General features: G+C 42.3%; 1 protein-coding gene and 1 non-coding gene across 6 annotated transcripts in view; both read right to left on the reverse strand.

The window, feature by feature from the left end:
• Nsd3 (nuclear receptor binding SET domain protein 3) overlaps window positions 1–26,581 on the reverse strand; it is a 100,273-nt gene that overhangs the window by 58,536 nt on the left and 15,156 nt on the right. For all 5 annotated transcript variants that reach the window (XM_013110771.3, XM_013110772.3, XM_005066569.4 and 2 more), the window contains exons 2-3: window positions 8,519–9,237; window positions 280–351 (exon numbers count right to left, since the gene is read on the reverse strand). In XM_013110771.3, the coding sequence (XP_012966225.1) occupies window positions 280–351; window positions 8,519–9,193 (747 nt within the window). In that variant the 5' untranslated portion in view covers window positions 9,194–9,237. The remainder of the gene's footprint in view (window positions 1–279; window positions 352–8,518; window positions 9,238–26,581) is intronic.
• LOC121134201 lies at window positions 19,525–19,656 on the reverse strand. Its single transcript, XR_005871240.1, has one exon. It is a non-coding gene; the product is annotated as a small nucleolar RNA SNORA70 (small nucleolar RNA).

Below are 26,581 nucleotides of genomic sequence, written 5' to 3' on the forward strand. Positions count from 1 at the left end.
AACTGTCTGTCACCTCCTTTGCTGTTGTTGAAGATTCATTTATTTTCCTTCATGTATATGAATATGTTGCCTGCATATGTGTAACATATGTGGTTAATGTCTCTGGGGGTCAGAAGAGAGTGTTGGATCCCCTAGAACTGGAGTCACCATGTGGGTGCTAGGAAATGAACCTGGGTCCTCTGGAAGGGCAACCAGAGCTCGTAATTGCTGAGCCATCTCTCCAGCCCTGTCATCTTTTCTGACATCATACCTGGTCACTGTATTCAACAAGCCACTCACCGGGACGGCCTCTTTGAGCACTGGCTCTTCTGTTGGTTTTTCTGGTGCAGGGTCCACCCTCTCATTTGGTCTCTAGGCAGAAAAATGTAGGGGACAGAATAAAGAGGCAGCAAACTAGGAACTGTGCTGTATGAGAATAATCCAAGAAAACCAAACGGTAAAGAACATGAGGACGCACAGTACTGAGAGGGAGGAGGAGATTATCTATGCGGTACATGATGCCAACATTCACTTTCCATCCTAAGCCAGTTAGGACTCTTATCTTTTCCTTTATCACCCAAACAGCACTGTTCTAAGCAAACTGGCTTGTTCCTTTTTAAAATCTGGCTTTTCTACCATCTACCCTCCCCACCCTGGTTGCTCTGTGTGACTGATGTGTGTGCAGAGGTCAGAAGACACTTGGGAGTCCGTTCTCTCCTTCCACCTTTCTGTGGGTCCCAAGAACTGGACACAGGTCACCAGGTTTACTCAGAAAGCTCTTTTATCCATTGACAGCTCCCAGCCGGCTTTCTTTTTAATGTTAACAGACTGAAGGGAAGCAGGAACCTGAACCTGCTCACAAGGTCTAACCTGAATTTTTCTGGGAAGAACTTTGGTAATGTGTACAGAGAGCCTTGTCCAGGTCGTTTTTCTAGAATTGTTTCTGAGAAGGCACCGAGGGGAAAAACTCTTAAGTATAAAGATCTGCAAAGCATCCTGCTTATAGAAGCAACATAATGAGGCAACGTCGATGGGGCTGGAGACGGCTCAGCAGTTAGGAGCACCTGCAGCTCCCAGCACCCACATCTGGAGGCTCACAACTGCCTGCAACTCCAGCTCCAGGAGCCAGGGCCACTGACCTCTGAAAGCACTCATGTGCACACATCCACATAGACACACACACAAGCATAATTCAATAAATAAGTCTTCTTTAGTCCCAGCACTCTGGAGGCAGAGGCAGGCAAACCTCTGTGAGTTCGAGACCATCCTAGTCTATGAGGGCTAGTTCCAGGACAACCGCCAAAGCTACAGAGAAACCCTGTCTAGAAAAACAAAAAAGAAAAAATGTACTTATATAAAAATAAAATTGGGCTGGGTGGTGAGGGCGCACATCTTTAATCCCAGCACTTGGGAAGCAGAGGCAGGTGGACCTCTGTGAGTTCAAGGCCAGCCTGGTCTACAAGAGCTAGTTCAAGGACAGCCTCCAAAGCCACAGAGAAACCATGTCTTGAAAAACCAAAATAATAATAAAATAAAATTGGTTAAATTATGGTATAAAGGCAACATATCCATTATCTATCTTCCTATGAGTGCATTATATATACATATTATATGTGCACAATACACCTGAGACATGAAAGCAGAAGATGGGCATTTGTTGGGAGGAAGGGAACTAGCAAGACAGGTGGGGTGTCAGAAAGGGTGGTACTTATGCACGTATGAGTGAGGAATGTCATAATGCAATCTATTATTTTATATATTATCTGAAATATTAATTTAAAATAATAGAATATAAGCATTCAATGTATAAACTATTATGTTACTTTTTAAGTCACGAGCACCAGAAATATATCCTTTTTTTTCTCAAGTGAACTTTGGAAGACTATAGATATGGCTCTTTGGTTAAAAGCACTGGCTGCTCTTACAGAGGACCTGGGCTTGGTTCCCAGAACCCACACGGAGGTTCACAGCACCCACAACTCCAGTTCCAGGGGATCCAATGTCTTTTTCTGACCTCTAGAAACACCAAGCATGCACATGGTACACACACATACATGCAGGCAAAACACTCATAAACATAAACATATCTCAATAAATAAAAATTTTAAAGCAGTGAACTTTTGACTGGCAGGATGGTAAAGGTACTTGCCACCACGCCTGACAACCTGAGTGCAATACCTGGAACCCATACAGTGGGAGAGAGGGTTGACTCCTTCACTGCCTTCTACTTATGCACCAAGGCACACACGCACGCACGCACACACAGTCAATACCACAAACAAACGAACAGGTTACTTCTAAAGTAAATGTCTATACTGGGTCCCGTGCTGTGCACTTGTGACACCAGATACCTGGGAGCTACGGCAGGAGGATAGCTTGAGCTGAGGCCAGCAGAGTTGACAGGATTTTTATATTAAAAGGGGGGGTAATAAAACCGACTAGCAAAAGCTGTACTCTGATCCCCCTACACATACAAGCATATCACTATTGATGAATAAAAAGTTTTACAGGCAGGTCAGATGACGTGGCCCTATGGTTGAGTGCTTCCAGAGCATGCTGAAGCACTGGGTTCATTTCCTACAGGCTGAAAGAAAACAGAGTATCTTACAAGGCCATGTGGAACTAGCAACCAAAGTCTAAAATATGTCTACTCTTCAGAAATTACATTACAGGAACTAATCCTGCAGAAATACAAAAAAGAAGAAATTTAACCAGAGGGATGGTAATTATAGTATTAATGCATAGCAGTAATCCACACATTTATCAACATTTTCAAACTTTTTACTAAAAAAAGAAAATCACAATTAATGTGTACCTTGAAAAGATCTGATGCAACATAAGATAAGTTATATCAGTAATCTGTTTTGACAATGAGATTAGGGAAATGTTAAAAGAAAACCTATATTTTTGTATTGTTTGCATTTTCTGTAAAAAGTAAATTTTCTCAGGAGACAGAGGCAGGTCACCCAGAGTTAATAAGACTTCCTTAAAAACAAATAGGTAGGAAAATAAATAAATTGATTAATTTTATTTGTTTGTTTTGGTCTCTGGCTGTCTTGGAACTTACTATGTAGACCAGGCTGGCCTCAAACTCACAGAGAACCAATGGCATCTGCTTCCCAAGTGCTAGAATTAAAAGTGTGTGCTACCATGCCTGGCAAAAGATTTTTCTTTTTCTTTTTTTTAAAATTTCTTTTCAGAGTTAGATAAAATTCAGATGGCTTAAATAAGGGCCTATGCTTAAGAACAGCTGTGGCTCTGACCTCAGAACCCTCTGAGCAAGGTAACTAAGGAGAGGCGCTGGCTTAGTAACGACTGGAGAAAACAACAACAGGAAGAAGCAAGCAGGTGCCTAAGCTTGAACAGGAGCAGCTCTCATAGCGTTTCAGTGCTTAGTCTCCAGTTGGTGGACCGTTTAGGAGGGTTAGGAGGAGGCGTGGCCTTGTTGGAGTGGGTGTGGTCTCGTTGGAGGAAGTGTGTTGCTAGGGGTGGGCTTTGAGGTTTCAAAAGCTCACACTAGGCCCAGTGCCTCCCTACTTCCCCAGCACTGCCCCGTGAGCTTCCAGCCATGATGATCATGGACTAATTCTCTAAATGAGTTCTTTTATGAGTGCCTGGGACTGGTCCTGGTGCCTCTTCACAGCAGTATAAGAGTAACCAAGGTTAAAGGCAGATGGGGGCAGAGTGTTAGAGCACTAGGATTAAAGGTGTGTACCTTTCGGGCCACTGCCCTGGCTCTGAAAGGCCTGTTTTAAGAATACGTTCTATTGGGGCTGGAAAGATGGCTCAGTGGTTAGAGCACTGGAAGCTCTTCCAGGGTTTGGGCACCTTTTCTGATCTCTTCACGCACCAGGCACATACATAGCGCAGGCATACATATAGGCCAAACACCTATGCACATTAACATAATTAACTAGTTATTTTTTTTTAAGTCACACTACTGACCCACTGACCAAGGAAAGGAGCAGCTAAAAGGTGAGAATGGAAGAGCAGGCTAGAGTGCAAGAGCCTTGTAGACCACGACAAAGCGTTTTACTTCATCTCGAGCACAATGAAAATCACCCAGAGACTGAGGCAGACAAGCAGTAAGTCACTTTTGTTTAAAAGATGCTGCTGGCTGCCATGTAGAAAGCAGGAGGGAAGCAGAGTGCTCAGCTAGAATACTGCAGTAACCCAGGTGCAAGGCAGTGGCAACTGACAGAGCCCCAAGCTCTGCTACATGCTTCTGCAGTGCTGCCATGCACACATGCAAGGAGCAAAATGAGGACGGACCGCACACACCTTTATTCCCAACGCTCCGGAGGCAGAGAGGGGTGGATCTCTGAGTTCAAAGCCAGCCTGGCCTACAAAGCAAGTTCCAGGACAGCCAGGACTATTTACATAGAGAAACCCTGTCTCAACAAAACAAAACAACAGGATTCCTCCCTGTCTAATAATTCTACTTCTAGTTGTACCCTCAAATAGACAACGGAATCTCAGAAAGCTGTATCTACTACACATGTTCACATTAGCCTTACTCCAGCTAAACCATGGAATCAACACACACACACACACACACACACACACACACACACACACACACACTAGACAAACATAAGTAAATAAGTGAAATATGTTCCAACTATATTAGCTAAATAAATTCCAAAGATATAAGCAAAATCATATTCCCCAAAAGAACAAAATATTAACATTCACATTAATGATGAGAAAAAAAGAGGCTGGACAGATGGCCAAGTTGACAAGATAACTTGTTATGCAAACATAAGAAGCTTAGTTCAGATCCCAGCATTTACATAAAAAATAGTCAAGCATGGACACCTGTAACCTCAACACTGTGAGGAATGGAGACAGGAGAATTGCTGGGGCTTACTGCCAACACGGCTCCAGGCACAGAACCTATCCCAAGGGAACAAGATAGACCCTGATAAAGTGGGAGACCCAGCATTCTCCTTGACTCTCCTGTTGCCCCTACATGCATCACACAGGCACGTGCACTTACACATACACATATACATATACTACATACAGACCACACACATATACACACAAAGGAAAAAATCTATAGAAGATAAAGTGTACCCTTTTCTTTTACCGTCTGAGTAACAAAGTTTATGCTGTTACTGTTTTTTAAGTGTGTGAACATTTTCAAGAGCAAAGGGGCATTTATTAATAGTCCACACCCCACTCTTCTTCCATCAGCACAGATTCCCCCGTCTGTCTTGTTCTCTGTAAATGTTCCTGTCTGAAGGTAAGTGTTGTGGTTTCAGACATGTTCTACATACATGGCTCCTGAATTCTAATAAAGCAGAATGCTACTTCAAGAACAAAACAGACAATTTAATCTTGCTTCATGGCTCCTGGCACTTGTTCTATTAGGGGTTTTCATGTACTTTTTGTTTGTGCTGAATTTTTTGTTATTCTGTTAGTCTTTTGAGACAGGCTCTCATGTAGCCCAGGTTAACCACAAACTCACTATATAGCCAAAGATAACTCTGAACTTGTGATCCTCCTGCTTCTACTTCCTAAGTGCTGTGATTACAATTATGCACCATTAGGACATGTTTTTAACAAACTCTATCACAAAGTGTAGCCTAATGAATACAGCTGAATATTACCCTACTTGCCAGAATCTTTATAGCAAAAGCCAGCTCAGCACAGCAGTTCTTAGAAACTAATGAGCTAAAAGCCAAATCCAGATCTTCTCAAGTTTTGTGATTCTCCAAAGCCATTGTGTACTCATCTCTCTTCACTGTAGGTCTAGACAAGAAATGTTACAATGGGGCTGGAGTGTTGCGCAGTGGTACACACGTGCCTACCCTGTGCAAAGTTAGAGTAAAAAGAAATGCTATGTTGAGTATGTCTGGAGCACACAATTAACTTCTATCCTCCCACTTATTAATTTACTCAACATAAAGTCAATATAAGATATATGGAAGGTAGTTCTGTGTGGGGTGTTTAACAAATAACATCAAGAACTCATGAGGGAGTTGGAGAGATGGCTCAGGGGTTCAGTGGTTAAGAAAATTTGCTGCTCTCCCAGACAACCCACGTTCAATTGGTTCATTCCCAACAAACACAGCAAGTGGCTTACAACAGCCTATAACTGTGTGTGTGTGTGTGTGTGTGTGTGCACACGTGCGCGCGTGCATGCCTGCATGCATGCGTGTGTCCCTGTGTACCTTTGGAGGCTGTCCTGGAACTTGCTCTGTAGAATAGGCTGGTCTTGAACTCACAGAGATCTGCCTGCCTCTGCCTCCCGAGTGCTGGGATTAAAGGTGTGCTCCACCACTGCCTGGCCAGCCTGTAACTCTTAAATCTGGCCTCCACGGGCACCTGTATGCACATGCATGCATACACAAGAACAAATGCTCAGAAGATAAAGGGCACTTGCTGCCAGGCCTGACAACCTGAGTCCAATTCTTGGGATCAACTATAAAAGAGCAGAACCTTCTTGGCCAAGTTATCCTCTGACCTCCATGCATATAGTATGGCATGCATGTATACATGTGCATGAACACGCAGACACACAGACACACACAATAAATGTTTTAGAAACAGTGCATTGTAGAGAGCATTTCATGGTATGCTAACTCTAAAAGCCAATGAAAGAGAAAGAAAAGGGAGGAGCTGGAGAGGTGATGGCTCAGCAGTTAAGAGCACTGGCTGCTCTTCCAGGGGACCTGGCTTAAACGCCCACACCCACATAGTGGTTGATCTCTGTAACTTCAGGGAGTCCAATGTCCTGTCTGTCTCCATAGGCCCTGCACTGACATGACACACAGACAGACATGCAGGCAAGACACCCAGACACTTACAACATTCTTTTTTCACTCTAAAGCCTTTATTCTACACCAGAATGGCTGAGTATCTGTGACTGCTCCTAATCACTCAATTCTATTTCTTTCACAGCATGTGACATCCTTTAAACCTTTGTGTGTGTGGTGTGTACATGCATATACACACACACACACATGCATATGAATGAACTGGAAAAAAAGCACCCATAGGTAGGCATCTTTTGCTTTGCATCCAGTCACACCTTCAATTCTTCGAATGGTGTCAGCACATGATATTCAGTCAGCATATGTGTTAAAAGAATAAGAAAATGGCAGAAAAATATGGAGACATGTGAAACATCCATGTGATCCTCATGGGGACACCAATCACATTTGAGTCATTAGATGCAGCTACCCAAGAAATATTCAATTAACAAGTAGTCTTTCTTTAAATCAAAGAATAAATTAACTTTACTCAGATATATGAAATATGAAAGCGAATAACTGTCACAAAATAAGCATTTATTATTTTCTTCCTAAATACATATATAGGAAACATCTGTAGTTTATATCACAACCTCTTTTTTTTTTTTAAGATTTATTTATTTATTATGTAGTGTTCTGTCTGTATATATGCCTGCAGTCCAGAAGGGGGTACCAGATCTCACTACAGATGGCTGTGGGCCACCATGTGGTTGCTGGGAATTGAACTCAGGACCTTTGGAAGAACAGTCAGTGCTCTTAACCTCTGAGCCATCTCTCTAGCCCTATATCACAACCTCTTCATTGAAGTTAGAACTGATCTATTACATACTTGCTATTATTATCTTATTGCCATGAAACTTCACAATCAAATCTCAGACAGTAAAATAATCTACCAGAGCTGGGCATGGTGGCTCATGCCTTTGGATTAAAAACTAGATAGATAGATAGATAGATAGATAGATAGATAGATAGATAGGTAGATAGGTAGATAGGTAGATAGGTAGATAGGTAGATAAATAAATAACAGCAACAAAAATCCACCAGTACACATGAGCTTTTATAAAAACTCTGCCTGGCTGGGCAGTGGTGGCCCACACCTTTAATCCCAGCACTTGGGAGGTAGAGGCAGGTGGATCTCTGTGAGTTCAATGCCAGCCTGATCTAAAGAATGAGTTGCCAGGACTGTTTCACAGAAAAACCTTGTCTTGAAAAACCAAAAATTCTGCCTAAAGTCCTAATCAGCATGTTTGAATAATCTGTTTTTCTTTTTTCTTTTTTTCTTTTTTTTTTTTTTTGAGACAGGGTCTCACTATATCGTCCTGGCTGGCCTGGAACTGGCACTGTACATCAGGATAGCCTCAATTCACAGAGCTCTACTGTTCTGCATCTGTCTCTACTTCCCAGACATAACCCCTGGGGAACGTCTTGACTGTAAATAGCTCTCCCTCCTACTTCTGCTTAGTTAGCACCAACCATGTCTACAGAGAGGGTTCTAGGACAGCCAGGCTACACAGAAAAACCTTGTCCAAAAAAAAGGAAAAGAAAAAGAAACAAGATTCTTCATGCCAAACACTTTTAAAATATCTCTTCAATTACAATGTCCATTATACACACCAAGCATTTATTCATTAATTCTAATATTTCCAAACACCTTGCTAATGATTACAGGAAAGAACTCATCAGAAATATATTTGAAGAGAAAAACACACTTAAAAAGATTTCCAACTTCCAGTAAACATAAAAGATTACAAAACTTTACATGAAATGTCTCAACTTACATTCTGCCCCTCTGGCTCTAGCTTGGGGATTTTGTGTGATTTGCGCTCTTCAGATCTGGGTGTCTCGTGCTTGTTGCTTTTTTTCCTCTTTTCCTTTCTGCTTTCATGCTTTGACTTGGTGTGTCCACTCGCCTGGACTTCATTTAAAAGATCTCCACAAAGGGAGGACTCAAACAATTCCCTGCCATTCTGGATAGTTTTGGTTATTTTTAGTTTAATCTCAGGTGAGCCCGTCTTCTTTGGAATTACAGTTTGTGGTACCGAAGGAGGAGGTGGGGGTTGTGGAGGAGAAGGTTTTTCCAGAATTTCATGTGGTCTTGTGTTTGGAATCTCTGAGTGGTAATAGTCAGTGGGGCTAAAGTTTCTAACTGCACCAAAACCGTTGGCTGACCCATTGGGATACTGATTGTATGGTGGATATTTGGTTTGAGTTTCATACAAGCTGATCGATGGTGGGTAGCCATTTGTGAGTGGAGGAAGGTCTTCTGTTGTGGGTGGATACTGGAAACCTTGTTGCAAAGTAGTTTCGAAGGGTGTCTGGCCACCATCTTCAACAATGTCACTGTTGTTATCAAAGGCATCCTCCTGGCGGATGTTGGCGGAGTCAATGAGTTGAGGTGGTTGCTGAATTGTGTTTCCCATGATCCCTTGCATGAAAGAGAAGGAGAAATCCATTGTTCTGCTCCAGCATCCTTAACTTTCCCTTTCTCTCATCGAGCCTAAAATTAGAAGAGGATGAAAAAGTATTAAAATTCTAATAGGCAAGAAGACAACCAATTGATAAGTATTATAAAGTGTTTTAAACCTAATTTTCAAATTCAGATATGCAGACATTAAGCCTACATATTTCTGACATAAAACAAATAGGATCTACTATGGAGCCCAGGCTGCCCTTAAACTAGGAGCCTCCTTCCTCATCCTCCCAGATACTGGGATTATGGGAACACCATCTCACCCAGAAAAAAATCCCAGTTACTTTCATAACAACTTTAGCATGTATAAGTAATTCTCATACATACATTCTTCATATTTTTGTTTGCTTTACTTTCTTGAGACAGGGTTTCTCTGTGTAGCTCTGGCTGTTCTGGAACTTGCTCTGTAGACCAGCTGGTCTTGACCTCAGAGATCTGCCTGTCTCTGCCCCCTAGTGCTGGATACACTTCATTCTTTAAACAGTTGTGTAGTAAACTGTAGCTTTCAACTATGTATGTACTTTAAATCATTAGGTGCTTACAAGCTTTTAGTATATGAACATGTCTACAGAAAACTTTTGGAGGCATAGTCTTGCTATGTGGCCTAAGCTGTCTTCAAACTCCTGGTCTTCTTACTTTGCCCCTGGGTAATGGGACTGTGGGCATGTACTACCACACACAGCTCTTGAATGTTTCCTTCAGCAGGGCACACTATCGGATGCCTGTCATCCCAAGTTTGAGGAGGTAGAGATAGAAGGATCTTGAGTTGGAGGCCAAACTGAGCTATATATAAGGAAATCCTGTCTAACAGAGGGGAAAACAAAACAAAAAAAGCTTCAAATTATAAATATATCTATTCATACAGGGCAGATTTAAAAACTACATCTGAGCCAGGCATTGGTGGTGCACGCCTTTAGTCCCAGCACTTGGGAGGGAGAGGCAGGCAGATCTCTGTGAGTTCGAGGCCAGCCTGGTCTACAGAGCAAGTTCCAGGACAGGCTCCAAAGCAATACAGAGAAACCCTGTCTCGAAAAACCAAAACAAACAAACAAACAAAAAACCAACCAAACAAACAAAAAAACTATATCTAACTGCAAAACTGTTCTATGACCATACTATGTCCATTTATAATCATATTAATAGTGTGTAAAGATGTCTAATTCTCTACACCCTTGGCCATTATCTAGTTGTTTTTAAACTGGTGTATATAGGGGATTCATTATAAAATGTACATGCCAGTGTCCTACTCTTGAAGAGTCCGGTTTAATAAAGTCTCTGTGGGGTGTGGGGGAAGGGGTCAGAGCATAAGCATTTTAAGATCACATCCAGCTGATTCTTGAGGCAAGTCCTTTGTTAGATCACTGCAGCTCACCACTATATTTATTACACAAATATGCAATGTATCTACAAGGTATCTGAACATGCCCACTAGGTGATAATGTTATAATGCAGACAAGCATTTGCAACAAAACTGCCCTGTCTTGTCAGAAGGTTGGACAAGACCACATCCAAAGTAAAGAATTAATGAAAAGTTCATATATTACTTCTACATTTTCATCTACAGAGCAAACAGGTTTTTATTACTATATTAACTCTGATGAGCTGATTTTAGCTGTTTGAAGTATTGTGAAGGCTTCTGATGTTAGTATTCAAGCATCTGCACTGGCCTGTCCTTGGGGTTCTGACGGGATACACCATCAGCTGCAGCCACTAAGAGCACCACCTATGCATATTCACTATGTTCCCTTTTAAACGGGCCCTGCCCATCTCCCATCTCCCATCTCCCATCTCTCTCTCTCTCTCTGTCTCTCTCTGTCTCTCTCTGTCTCTCTTTCTCTCTTTCTCTCTCTCTCCTTCTCCCTCTCTCATCTCTCCTGCTGCTCTTGACTCTGAAAGCTGGTCTCCCCTCTTCCCTTTCCCCTTTTTATGATCCCTTTCCCTAATAAAAAAAACCTCCTCTGCTTGAACCCTGTTTCGTGGCATCTTTCTCTCACACACGCTTTTCTTAAATTACAACATCTGAGGCATACAGACCAGTTCAATTATATGATTAATTGACAGTGTCTACCATCTTAGTTTGAGTAGTGTCAAGTACTGAATTGTGTTTCCCATGATCCCTTGCATGAAAGAGAAAGAGAAATCCAAACTCAAAATAGCAAATCAGAAAGGAAAAAACCCTATCCATATATCCATCACTCATATAGCTGCTGTTTGTTGTACTGTAAGCATACAAATAACTAGAGATTTTTTAAAGTTTCAAACAAAAATAAAAAGGCAAATGATGGCCAGGTATGGTTGCACACACCTTTAATCCCAGTACTTGGAGAAGCAGAGGCAGGAGGGTCTCTTAAATTCAAGGTCAGCCTAGTCTACACAGTGAGTTCCAGGACAACCAGGGCTATTTACAGAGAAGATCTAAAAATAAAAATAAAAAGAACAAAAAAAAACAAAGAAATGGGTAAGACTACTACCTCCAACTCATAGATTTGCTCTCCACCAAGGCAACAGATGATGGAGAGAAAGCAACATTCTCACTTTCTATCTCCTCTGGGCCAGCTATTTCATGCTATCTCATTGACCATTCATAACAACCTGCTAAGTAGCTAGGTATTGTGATTCCCATACAAGAATGTGAAGGTCTGAGTGAGAGGTTAAGTGGCCTGCCTAAACCACAAAGCAAAGGGTAGCACTGGCTTGAATAAAGACAGGTTCATGTGCCTCTAAAGCCCATGGTCTTTAGCACTACATTATTTCCTCCTTCAAGTTATCAGTTTCTAGAGAATTCATTCTTTTTGTTCATGTGCTTTATTCCTGGACAACTGTCAAAATAGCAACTCTTCTAATGACTACTTCTAATGTTTAAACAGTGCTTTATATAAAGTTCAACATGAAAGCCTCCCAGTAGCCTTTCCCCAGATTTTATCTCCTATGACAGATGGAGAAGTAGGGGCAGAGAGAATTGAGACAAGTAAACACAACTCCATCAACTGACTGTTAAGCGTCAACTCAGCTGGCTCAGAAGTATTAGGAGTAATGTCTTAGGATACAGAGCAAGCATAGAGACATTTCTGCAATCTGATCCTTGATAAAAACATAGCTCACAGCAACAGACCTAAGAAGATTCTCCTAGTTGGCTGCAGCTGTCAACGTGGACACAGCCCAGAGTTATCTGAGAGTCTCACTGGGGGACTGCCTCCATCAGACTAGCCTGAGGGCATGTCTGTGGGCATTTTCTTGATGGCTAACTGGTACAGGAAGGCCCAGCCCACTGTGGGCAGTACCATTATTAGGCAGTAGGCCTGTGCTACCTAAGAAAGCTAACTGAGGAGCATATCAGTAAGCAGCACTCCTCATGGTTCCTGCCCAGCTTCCCTCAAAGATGGATGATGACCTAGACGTATAAGATGAAACAAACCCTCCCCTCCAGAACCAAGTTGTTTGTGGTCACGGATTTTTTTTTTTTTTTTTTTTTTTACGAGACAGGGTTTCTCGTAAGGCTGTCAGTCAGTGGAGGCTGTCAGTCCAGCCTGGCCTGAACTCACAGAGATCCGCCTGCCTCTGCCTCCCGAGTGCTGGGATTAAAGGTTGGTCACGGTTTTTAATCACAGTAACAGAAGAGCAATCTACAAAGGACGACTTCTGACTCTGTTACCACACACAGAGCACCGCACAGATTGCAATAAAAACTTTCCATTGATACTTCAACTTAAAGGCATGTTAAATATTAATAGCCAACAAGATGCAACCTGTATTTTTAGTTGTGATCACCATCATTGATGACATAAGCTTCCAAATGAGTTTCAGATACATGTGTTAAGACTCAAGTTTCTAAGCTTTTCACTAATAACCAAACAAAAGCTATTAAGAATTTTGATGTTTTTCTTATTTTGCCTGATCTATCCCTAACTACAAATATTTTGTTTTAGTTTGAACTGAGAAGTGACATGACCATCTTATAATTGCATGGGGAATTGCAACGACAAGGGTATGATTTTATATCCCTGAGAGTACTAGGGATCACACCCAAGGCCTGTGTACCCTAACATTTGCTCTACTACCCAGCTACATGCCTAGTACTATAAACATTCCTAGTATAAGTATATTATAGTATAATACTATAAGTATTCTTAGTACTATGTTTTTAAATTGCATATGCACACACACACACACACACACACACACACACACACCTCGAGTGTGCATACATGTGATTCAAGTGCCCATAGAGGCTTCCAGATCCCTTAGAGCTGAAATTACAAGGGGGCTGTAAGCTGTTCAAGATAGGTGCTGGGAACCAAACTTGGATCCTCCACAGGAGCAGTCAGTGCTCTTAACCTCTCAGTCATCTCTCCAGCCCCCAATGTGCATTCTTACTTCATCTGCAAAACAACCCTGGAAGGCTGCCAAGGCAGATGTGCATTAGCTCCACTTGCTAGATAACTACACTGAATACCGGAGATGTCGATTTTCCCAGGGCCATGAAGCTAATTAGTGATTTGGCTTGAAGACTAGATTTCCTGCTTTCTAATCTTGTGTTCTTTTACACAGTATCTTTGCCAGAGAGAAAATGATGCCATCAGGACAACCATACTTTAACCTCAGGAGTCACACATTCAAGACTAAAAGCAGGCCTTTGCTTCCTGGTCATTTTGTCCTGGCTACTGCCCTTTTTTGCTTCCTGTATTACAAATCATAGAATCATAAATGACTTATTTTTCCTTCCCTGTTAAATCACAAAACTAGTTTGAATAAATCCTATAGTTTCTTCTTTAAGTTTTGTTGTCTGAGATAGAACCTCCTTGTGTTGCTCTACATAGCCTGGAACTTGCTAAGTAGCCTAGGCTGGCCTTGAACTCAGATATCCACCTGTCTCTACCTCCTGAGTGTTAAAATGAAAGGTATGCATCACCACGCCTGGCAGTTTCTTCTTTTAAAATCTGATTTATTCTTTGACTTACAATTTCAAAACACAAACCAGCCCTCAGCACCTTATCCTCGACTATGATCATTAATTTTTCTATATATTGCTTTTGTTTTGTTTTTTATGTAGTCCAGGATGACCTGGACTGAACTCATGGCAATCTTCCTGCCTCAACCTCCCAAATGCTGACATTACAGGCAAGTCACCACACCTGCTATCTGAATATGTCTTGCCTCTATCTCTTCTTCACAGAGCAGTTAGAAAAGTTCTTGAAATCAGACTTCTAACTCCAAACATAGAAACACTACAGCTTCATAATTTAACAAATCTCCCCCAGGCCTTTCAAGGGGTTCCATACCTTTTGCCCATCAATCCAAACAACATGTGCTTGAAACACTTTTCTGAGCATCTACGGAGGCAAACAGCTCTCAATTGTAGACTCGCTCTCACATCATACTTAACTCTATAAAGCAAATATTTCCATTTCACACGAGAAAAGATTAAAAAAGAAATCAAACGATTTTCTCTCAGTCAGTGCAGCCAGCAGAAGCTGGATGAAATGGTAACGCTGAGATCTCACAGAGGAGCAGTACCGTCTCTGCAAGTACCTTCACTGTTCTACTGTGAAACGTCTCACTTCCCCTACGTGTAATGCAATGCCTGTGGGAAGGCACTCCTCGCATCTCAAAGTCCGTACTCTATCTAAATGTGTCCTTCCACTCTTCCTTCCAAAAGAAGCTCCATCTGTCAGCTGTCCAAGCAGGAAGTCTTAGAATCACAGTACATCGCTTGAGTTTTATTCCCTGCATATGTAAGTCCCAATCATCATCTCAGCTTCCTTATTCCATATCTACTATTCTGGTTTGATGTGAAACTGCCCCCCAAATGTTCATGTCTTTAAGTCCTTGGTTCCCTCCAGGTGGCTTTGGTTTGGTAAGGTGTGTGATTTTTTAGAAGGTGCAGTCTTCTTGGAGAAAATCATTCCTGGGAGGATAAGTCTCTCTCTTCCTCCTCTCACCACCCCCTCCCTCCCCACTTCCCTCTCCTTTTCTACTCCCCAATGCACAGCATGTAATCAACACCTGTCGCATGTTCTCCTCACCATGAACAGAGGCTGCTCCCACCAATGCCTTCTCCATCATGATGAATGGACCCTTTCAAACTATGAGCAAAAATAAACCTTCCTTCCCTTAAATTGCTTCATGTCAGGCATTTGGTCATAGAACAAGAAAAGTAATTAACAGAGACACCTTTCCAGCCTCCTGCTTCTGCTTCTTCATAATCTATTTTCCCTTATCACATCACTCTTAGAAGCAAATCCAGTCATACAACTTATCCTCTCAAAATCCCCGAACACAACATAGAAAATGAACTATTACTACAATCAGCAATGATGGCTCTCATAAATATCATTCTGAAGGTTGTGGGTGTTGCTCAACTGTTAGTACGGGATTTGCCTATTGTGGTGGTCTCAATAAAAATGGCCCCTATAAGCCCCAGTGGCTTTATTAACGGTGTGGCCTTGTTAGAGGAAGTGTGTCACTCGGGGTGGGCTTTGAGGTTTCGAATGCTCTAGCCAGGCTCATTGGCTCTCTCTTCCTGCTACCTATGGATCCAGATGTAGAACTCTCAGCTCCTCTCCAGCACCATGTCTGCCTGCATGCCACCATGCTTCCTGCCATGATGATAATGGACTCAACCTCCAAACTATAAGGCAGCCCCAGACCCTAAGATACCTAGCATGCACAAGATTCTGGTCTATCTACAAGTCACAGGTACAGTGAGAAAGTAATAAAAGTACTACATTCTGTTTAGTTTTTTGTGGGTTTTGTTGCTGTTGCTTTGAGACAAGGTATCACTGTGTACCCTTGACTAGCCTGAAACTCATTATGTAGACCAAGTTCACCACCAACTCACAGAGATCTAGCTGCCTCTGCCTCCCAAGTGCTGGAATCAATAGGGCGCATCACCATATACACCTGCTATGGTTTTGTTGTTGCCGTTGTTGCTGTCTGCTTTAGTAAACGGTACTGCTAACATGTAGAACATTAACAACATGGGCAGTACCCAGAAAGCCTCGGCATCTACTAAGACTCCCCATTGCTACACTCACTGGCCTTTTTAGTGCCTCAAATATGCCATGTTCATTCTTGTAATCAATTTATTTTTAAGATTTACTTATTTTTAGCCGGGCGTTGGTGGCGCACGCCTTTAATCCCAGCACTCGGGAGGCAGAGGCAGGCGGATCTCTGTGAGTTCGAGGCCAGGCTGGACCGACAGCCTCCAAAACAACACAGAGAAACCCTGTCTCGTAAAACCAAAAAATAATAATGATAATAATAATAAAAATAAATTAAAAAAAAGAAACTGGTGCTACAAAAGATTATTGGCTGCCATGTGGGTGCTGGGAGCTGAACCTGATTCCTCTGGAAGAGCAGCAAGTGCTCTTAACCAGTGAGCTTATCTCTCCAGCCCCATTTTTTTTTTGAGACAGGGACTCACTATACAGTTCAGAGTGGGCCTTGAAATTGGTCCTCCTGGCTCAGCCTCCTGGAGGCTGAGATATAGGAATACAGTGCTACACTAGGCTTATGATCAGATTCTTAAATTTTTTTTATTTATGTGAACATGTTTGTGTATATGCAGGTACCTGTGTGAGCACACATGTGGAGATTAAAAGTCAACATCTGATGTCTTCCTCGATTACGTGCCACCTTATTTTTTTGAGACAGAGTTTCTCATTCATCATAGAGCTCATGGACTAGTCAGAGAGTAGGCAACAGAATCCCTGTCTCTGCCACCTCAGCACCAAGATTACTGGTATGTGCTGCCGTGCTGTGTTGGAGATCTGAGCTCAGGCTATCATGTGTACACCACAAGTACTTTACTGGCTGAGCCATCTCCCCAACCTGTAATCACAATTGTTTTAAGTGTGCTTTACCTACCCATCAACCCTCAGTGGGGGCCTTCTAAGGTCCACCACATATTCTCCTCACAAAGCCTACTTTTTCCCCTTCATGGTACTTAGCATGATATATGTTATACAAGGATGAGGTTGTTCTCTAAGAATTCTTCTAATAATTATCTACCCCACTCACTGAGCTGTATACTCTAGAAGAGACATTCAACATTGTTCTGAATGTTCAATAAATGAATAAATAAAGGGCTGGAGAAATGGCTCAAGGGTTGAGAGCACTTACTCTTTTTTTTTTTTTAAGATTTATTTATTTATTATGTACAGTGTCCTGCTTGCATGTGCCTGCAGGCCGGAGGAGGGCAACAGATCTCATTATAGATGGTTGTGAGCCACCACGTGGTTGCTGGGAATTGAACTCAGGGCCTCTGGAAGAGCAGTCAGTGCTCTTAACCTCTGAGCCATCTCTCCAGCCCCGAGAGCACTTACTCTTGCAGAGGACCCAGGTTTGGTTCCAGCACCTACAGAGTGGTTTGCATCCACCCATAACACCAGTTTCAGGGGATCTAGCACCTTTATCTGTCCTTTGAGGGCACCAGGAACACATGTGTACACAGACATACATGCAGGCAAAACACTCATGCACAGAAAATAAAATAATAAATCTAAAAAAGAGTTTAAAAAAATCAGTAATTGGAAGGACCCCCCACCTTAAAAGACTTAACTGTTACACCTCCATTGCCTGCCAGTTTCCTGAGTATACTAGCCTTCAACAAGAATCACTCACCCAGAAGGTAACTGCATGATAAAAATGTGATATGCTCATTGTAATAGGACACCGGACACCTGTGGTTATGTTGTCAACTACTCTCGCACAAGTACCAAGTAATTCAATGAGAAAGGACAATAAATTCAACAAGTAGGGCTGAGTAGAACCCCTGGATGAGTTGGGAACCTCAATCTTTGGTGTTTATAATAAACAGAAGTAATTAAAATTATACAAAACACCAAAGTTAAAAGTGTAAAACTTCCAGAAAAAATACATGAGAAAATGTTAGGCAAAAGATACACGCATTGTGGCCCAGGAAAGAAAAAGACAGATAAAATGAACTTCCAAGGTTAAGACAAATCTAAGAAAGAAATAAAACATGACTCCTGCAAGATGGCTCCTTGGTTAAAGATGCTAGCTGTGCAAGCCTGACAGCCTGAGTTTGAGTCCCCAGATGCCACATAAAGATGAAGGAGGAAACTGACTCCACCGAGTTTTCATTTATCTCTAAACCTATAAACACAAACGCGCACACACACACACACACACACACACACACACGTATGTATACATATATGTGCAACATCTACACATATATAGTTAGGTAGACAGAAAGACAGATGATAATAGAGATTGCATCACATAATGTCTGTTGTAATTTAAAAATCAATGTGTGTGAGAGAAAGATGCCTTTCCACAGAGCTCACATACATGGAAAGGTTTTTTATTAGGGGGAAGGGAATGAGAAAAGGAGGGAAGGGAGAGAGGAGACCAGCCTCTGAGGACAGGAACAGCAGAAGAGAAAGGGGGGAGGGAGAGACAGGAAGAGAAGCAGAGAGAGAAATGGGAGATGGGCAGGGCCCCTTTAAAAGGGAACATAGTGAATGTGCACAGTTGGTGCTTTTAGTGGCTGCAGCTGAGGGAGTATTGACAGAACCCCAAGGACAGGACAGTACAGATGCCTGAATACTAACAATGTTGAGGTATTTTATATTAGATAACAAATAGGGACCCATCTCTGTGAGAGAATAATTGTCTCTTTCTCTCAGCAGTCATTATTTGCCTGTAGACAGTCTCTAAGAATAGGATTCTTCTTTGTTCACATGTCTACCAGTATTATCACCGTTTAGGCAGCCATATATTGATGTGTTATCAAGAATGCAGCTTCCTTGTCATTTTGAGACATAAACTTTTTTGCTTATAATTTTGTTTGTGGTGCTGGGGTATAACACAGGTCCTTACACATGCTATAATACTACTCCATCTACATCCACAGCTGCAGCTAATAATTTTCAGGAGTATAATAACACTAATCTAACTTACAAGAAGATTCCTTATTCTTCGGAAACCCATGTCTTTTTTTGTTTTGTTTTTGTTTTCAGGCAGACCGGATGTGAGATTTATTACTAAACATGATTTGGTGGGGTATAGGACAGCACAGTAGAAGTCTGAGGAGTACAGGTCTGTCTGTCACTTGTCAAGGGCACCATGTATGGGTTTATATGTGACCCCACAGTCAGGAAACTGACTTACACTTGGCTCTACCAGGGCCTCAATCACATGTTCCTTATTCTGCAGTTTGTTGTGGATGGATGTGAGGACTTGGTCACTGTGCCCTGGGGCTCCCTCCCCAAAGTCACCACACATACCTGTCTGAAGTTTACTTTAATGACAGCACTGAGATCAGTCACACATGAATAGCTGCCAGGAAATTGTCTTCAAGATCCCTTAGGGCAGCCCATATAGGAAACAAACAGTATGTACTGAGGACAATGCTGTCTGCAGCCACTGCATACCAGGCCTCAATCAAGAAAGGGTCCTGGTCAGCTGAAGTGGTTATAGCTCCCTCCCTCCCTCCCTCCCTTCCTCCCTCCCTCCCATCTTTCCTTCCTTCCCTGCCCCCTTTCTTTCTTAAGACAAGGTCCCATTATGTAGTCCTGGTTAGCCTGTAACTCACTAGGTAGATCAGGCTAGTCTTGAATCCAGAAATCCACTTCCTTCTGACTCCAGAGTACTGGGATTAAAAACTGATGCTACCACACATAGCCCTCCTTTCTAAAGGTTTTCAATTTTTTTAAAGTAAAAGTTGAGAAAAGTTTGATTTTTATATTTGTATTTTGTATGTCCATATGCACATGTGAGCACGTGTCAGAGGACAACTTTCAGGAGATGACTCCCTCCTTCCACTATGTGGGTCCCACAGATCAAACTTACATTTGGTAGTAAGTGCCTTCACTCGATAAGCCATCTGGCTAGTCTGTGAACCAGTTTTTGTTGTTTTGTTTAGACAGGGTATCACTAGCTCTGGCTGGCCTAAATCTCACGGAAATCCATCTGCCTCTGCCTCCCTAGTGTTGGAATTAAAAGCATGTGCCACCTACACCCAGCAAAAAGTCTGCTTTTTGATAATCCTTTTTTCAATATATTTTGGAACTACATGTGTCCTTCTATAATGGTTTGTATGCACAGGAGAGCCAGGCAGCAGCCTGCAAGCAGCAGACATGTGAACCGAAGCCAGCACTGATGCCTCACAAAAGAGGGCGATTCTGTGTTGACCCCTTAGCCTTCTTTAGCTTGCTTTTCTAGATGTGTCTACCTTCCTTGTACAGGGCTATTAGAAGAACTAACCGTTAGTCCTCAAAAAAACACTTAGGACAGTGCCTGTTTGTGGTTTGCCCTTGGTGCCTCTTCCCTATTATTTGGCACAATATTGGATACAGAAGAAGAAAGAAGAAAGAAGAAGAAGAAGAAGAAGAAGAAGAAGAAGAAGAAGAAGAAGAAGAAGAAGAAGAAGAAGAAGAAGAAGAAGAAGACAAAGCTCTGACCTAAAGCATTTACAATATACTTTTATTTTTAATTTTATGTGCATGAGTATTTGCCTGCATGTTTGTATGTGCACCATATGCATGCCTGATAACCATGGAGGTCAGAAGAGGGTGTCAGATCCCTGAGAACTGGAGTTACAGACACAATATGGGTGCTGGGAACCAAACCCAGGTCCTCTGCGAGAGCAACAAGTATTCTTAATCACTGAGCCATCTCTCCAGCCCTTACAAGGTCTTTAGTAAGACTCATAAAATAGCAGTAAACAGTGCAAAACAAAAGGCGACAGAAATCAAACTGTGTTGCCACTGTTATTAAAAAAGGCTTTGAGGAGGCGTGTGTTGGTGGTGCATGCCTTTAATCCCAGCACTCAGGAGGTAGAGGCAGGCGGATCTCTGTGAGTTCGAGGCCAGCCTGGTCTACAGAACGAGTTCCAGGACAGACTCTAAAGCAATACAGAGAAACCCTGTCTCAAAAAAAAAAAAAAAAAAAAAAAGAAAGGAAAAAAGAAAGAAAAGAAAAAAGGCTTTGAGGAAGAAAAATAATGTGAAGAAAGGAGATATTGAAGCCATGAAAGGCAGGCTGGGGAACTTAGGGAGTTTTTCCACCCACTGCACTAAAACCACTCTGTACAGATAATTTAAAATTCTCACATCTTTGTGTTCTAAATAAATCCAAACAAGGACAGTACACCTAAGATGGCCTTTCATCTTGAAACTGGCTGTCCTAGAACTTACTCTGTAAATCAGGCTGTTCTTAAACACAGGGATCCACCTGCCTCAGCCTCCCCAGTCCAAGGCTCTCATGTGTTGTTTCTAATCAAAATATAATGTAGCCATTAAGTTATAAATGTTGGTAGAGCTTTAGGAAAAAAATAACAGAAACCAACAGGGTTCTAAGAACCTGACCACGCCTCCACAGTACCAGAAAGGAAATGAATAACAATGTTTACCCTCACAAAAAGCAGCTACAATTGATAAGCATCTCATCCACTTCCCAGAGATGAAAGGCAATACCGGAATTTGGCACAGTAACTTCAATAGAAGGCCAATCTTTCAAACAAGATGGATCCTGCTTGAAAATGTTTATGGGGAACTACAAACAAACTTCCAAGTGGAAGGGGTTGCTCCGTTTACCTTTCGATTATCCTACCCTCTGAGAGAGCAAACACCAGATTATGAGACTTTACTATTTTGCCAACAAATGAACTGCTTTCAATGACGTCTTATATGTACATATACAAAAATCTGGGTAGAAATATATAATTTCTGACTTAAATTTGGACATTTTTCTCTGTTTGTAAAACAGATTTTCAGCTCATTATATCTCCATAGGCTCTTTACAATTTTTTTCAGTTTTCTATGGCTTTTTAAAAGACAATTTGACAATATCAAAATTTTAAGGTTTGAAAGAACTTCTACCAAGCTTCGAGTAGTGGGCCAAACCTTTAATCTCCCAGTGCGTGGCTGGTCTACATGGTGAGTTCCAGGACAGCCACACAATGACGCCCTGTCTCAATAAAATAGAAGGAAGGAAGGATGGAGGGAAGGAAGGAGGGAGGGAAGGAGGGAGGGAGGGAGGGAGGGAGGGAGGGAAGGAGGGAGGGAGGGAAGGAAGGAAGGAGGGTAGCAGGTCATCATTTTGGCTGAGGCTAGCCCTGAAGTTTAAGGCTATGATTTATAAGGAAGCCTTTCCTTCAGTGACTTTTCAGCATCACAGTAATAAAACATTATGATCCCACCAAGGTGGCACGGCACATTCTTTTCTAGTAACCTTATCTGTGGATCTTCACTAACGGTACTTTCCAAGGTAGTCTTTCAAAAAAAAATCAAACCTGATGACTAATTGATGAGTGTAAGTGGAAAACCTACTTGCTTAAAAAAAATAAAATAAACAATTGAAAATTAGCAAAAATAACAATTGGGTTGGAAAGCTGGCTTGGCTGGTAAAGGGGTCTGCTTGCAAGCCTGACCACTCGATTTCAATCCAGGTTCGGGGAGACTCGACTGATTTCTACAAGTTATCGCCTGGCCACTACTTGCGTTCGAATGGTGTGCCCGTGTGTGCGCACGCACGGGCACACACACACACTAAATGGAATTGAATTCTTCAAAATAAACAAGTGAGGAGAGACTACTATATTTTCATGTGCCTTGACTAAAGGAAGAAGCAAATTATGTAGTTCCTGTAGTTTTCAGGGTTTCCTCCCAGCTCAGATTCAGGTAGCTGGACTACACACACAGCACTAGGCCCGAGTTTTGTGTGAAACGGGAACTGGGGCCTCTTGCTGGGTGATGCTCTGGATACAGAAATGATGGTAGTACACCTTGCAAATACACTAAAAGTCACACCACCGTACACTTTAAAAGAATGAGCTTTAGTCAGAATAACGTTAAATGCTTCAAAGCCAGCCTGGTCTACACAGCAAGTTTCATGCTAACTAGAGCTTCACTGTGAGACCCCGTCCAAAATAAAATTACGTCTTAAAAAAGTGAGCTTTGCTAGGCAGTGGTGGTGAATGCCTTTAATCCCAGCTCTTGGGAGGGGGGGCAGAGGCAGGTGGATCACTATGACTTCAAGGCCATGGTGGCGACCACCATTAGTTCCAGCACCAGGAGGCAAAAACAGGAGGCTCCTGTGAGTTCAAAGCCCTCTAAAGGCAGATCAATCGTCTCCTCCACGAACACAGCATTCCATTTGAATCCCACCACAACACTACACGCCTGCTTTAAGGCTGTCTTGTCATAGAGCAAAGGGGTACATGTTGTGTGAAGTAAACATGACCTCACAACATTCACATAAGAGAGAACGGTAAAACACTCCACCACATCAGTTCTGGACACCAGCTGCTGCCAATTACCCTCTGTGGGCTGAGACAATGGTTCAGCCAAGGCTCAGGTCAGCTCCTTCCCTCCCATTTTGTGGCTGCTATAATGGGAAAGTAACCGAATGTTACAGACCATTTACCCACCCACCCCCAGCCCCAACCTATTCAGACTTCTCTACCAAAACAAACATTTATTGGGTAGACACTGTGCTAAGATCTGACGTACAGGGCGGAAGCCTCAGACAAGGTCCCTATAACCCTGCAGCTTACAGTGTCATTAGAGAGGAAGGCAATAAAGGGAAATGCTAGGGGTGATGCTCAAAAGCCGTTCCTGATAAGAGCATGTTAACTTCGTACTGAGTGCCTGCCTGCCTGCATTATGTCAAGTCCTGAGCACAAGAGATACAAGATACACCAGACAGAGTCAGGCGTCCTGACAGAAACTAGCCGGGACTCAGAAGGTGAAGGTGAAACAGTTTTCAGACTTTCCCAGGCTGAGAAAGCTGCACTGTTCTCTGGACTGACAGCAGACAGCACCTCAAAGAGCTCTGATTAAGACCTTTCTGGGTTCCTTAGTATATAAGCACCAAATGAGCTTGATTTTCGAAATATTTTTCTTGATATGCTGTGAAATCAAATTAGAGGCACACTGGGAGTGGAGGAGCAGATACCAGAAACTAAGGAGAGAATGAAATGTGTATTGAGAACAGTGGAATAGGGTCTGGAGAGATGGCTCAGTGGCTGGGAGCACATGCTGTTCTTCCAGAAGACCCAGTGTCACAACATCCTATAACACCAAGATCTGACACTCTCACACAAACAGACATGCAAGCAAGACACCAATGCACATAAAAAAGTAAGCTTTTAAAAGGGGGGCTGGAGAGATGGCTCGGAGGTTAAGAGCACTGACTGCTCTTCCAAAGGTCCTGAGTTCAATTCCCAGCAACCACATGGTGGCTCACAACCATCTATAATGAGATCTGATGCCCTCTTCTGACCTGCAAACATACATTCAGGTAGAATACTGTATGCACAATTGATGAATCTTTGGAAAAAAAAAAGAATGCTGAACTAAATCATCTTTGACACCCACAGCTAATGCAGTACCTGGCACATTATCAATAAATCAATTCTCATAGGGAAAAAAATTATCAGATGACACAGGACTGGGTTAACCACCAAAATATTTTATTACCATTAAGTTTAAGTGCTGTTACCATGAGTGAGCGCTGACTTCACAGCGTTGTCACCTGTGGGGTGGCACACATGCTGTGCACATGCCTGAAGGACAAGAGACTTTCCTATCCACTCTCCAGTTCGTCTTGAGACAGGGCCTCCCACTGAACCTGGCTGGCCAATGAGCTCCCAGGAATCCTACCTGTGTACCCCTCAGCTTCAGGGTCAGAAGTGAAACTGCTGTTGTACTCATTCATGCACCAGAGTATGCACACACAAATAAATAAATGTAAAAGAATCTAATGCTGAAAATACATACTATAAACAACATATCATCTAAGCCACTGACTAAAAAGTATCTTTTAAGAAATATATAACATGATTCTCTACAATAAGTCTAAATACTATAAGCATATATATATATATATAACTACTGACTGTGTTTCATACTGGGTACATTATGAAATACTGTCTTTTTGTACAGTATATAAAAATTTGAGTCACTGTTAATGGGATTACAAGAAACTGTCATTGTTATACTGGCAAAAATATTAGAATCTTGACTTCTAGTAAAAATGACTCCAAGAAAAATGATTTTTGATATTAATTATAGATTAATACCAGTCCTGTCCAAAACACCAAAATCATACATATTTGAAGTGTCTTTTTGCACAGCTTCACTATTGACAGACTGGCCAGTTCAGATATCTAAACTTCCTGTCATCTGTCTTTTTGAGATAGTCTCTCAGAGATCTGCCTGCCTGTACTTCTTATTCCCAAGAACTATGATTAGAGGTGCATGACACCATTACCAGCAGATTTAGATGTCTTTAAAAATCCAAGGCAAAGTATGGCAGTGCCTTCTTCTGTTATGGAAGAGATCACTCCAACAGAAATTATTGGTAATAACTACACAAGGTGGAATACACTTTTAGTCCCAGCACTCAGGAGACAAAGGGAGGTGGAGCTCTGTGAGTTCCAGACCAGCCTGGTCTACAGAGCTACTTTCAGGACAGTCAAGGCTACACAGAAGAACCCTGTCTCAAAAAACAAACAACAAAAAAGAACAGGTTTTCTTAGCAGGGCAGTGGTGGTGCACACCTTTAATCCCAGCACTCAGGAGACAGAGGCAGGCGGGTCTCTGAGTAGAGCCCAGCCTGATCTACAGAGCGAGCTCCAAGACAGTCAGGGACACACAGAGAAACCCTGTTCCAAGAAGGAAGGAAGGAAGGAAGGAAGGAAGGAAGGAGGGAGGGAGGGAGGGAGGGAGGGAGGGAGGGAGGGAGGGAGGGAGGGAGGGAGGGAGGAAGGAAGGAAGGAAGGAAGGAAGGAAGATGAAGCCAACCAACAAAACCTCACCTAGCACTCATGATGCATTCAGTCCTGCATCCCCATCCCTAGTACAGCAGATGTGTAGAGAAGCTGTTTATGAATTCACAGATAGTAGAAGAGTAGAAGACAACCTAGCCTGTATTATTCCACTGTTAGCAGTAATTCATGAAAGAGGGTTAGAGGCAACACTGAAGGTAACTATGCTGATAGCTTTCAAAATGGTGGAAGGAGCCAAGAGTGGCGGTGCGCATCTTTAATCCCAGCAGAAGGAGACAGGCAGGCATATCGCTATGAGTTGCAGTCCAGTCAAGACTACACAATGAGACTTTGTCTCAGAAAAATAAAGTTGGAGAGGAAAGCCTGGAGAGACAGCTCATAGTTTAAGAGCACTGGCTGCTCTTTTACAGGGCCCTGGTTTAGTTCCCAGCATCTTCATGGGGTCTCACATCCATCTGTAACTCTACCTTCAGGGTATCCAACACCAGCTTCTGCCCTCCAAAGCACCAGGCATGCATATGGGATGCATACATACATACACATACATACATACATGCAAGCAAAACACTCATACATAAAATAAAAATAAGTAACCCAAAATATGTTTGACGT

Source organism: Mesocricetus auratus, unplaced genomic scaffold, assembly GCF_017639785.1.
Source record: "Mesocricetus auratus isolate SY011 unplaced genomic scaffold, BCM_Maur_2.0 Super-Scaffold_100026, whole genome shotgun sequence".
In the NCBI taxonomy this organism is placed as follows: Eukaryota; Metazoa; Chordata; class Mammalia; order Rodentia; family Cricetidae; genus Mesocricetus; species Mesocricetus auratus.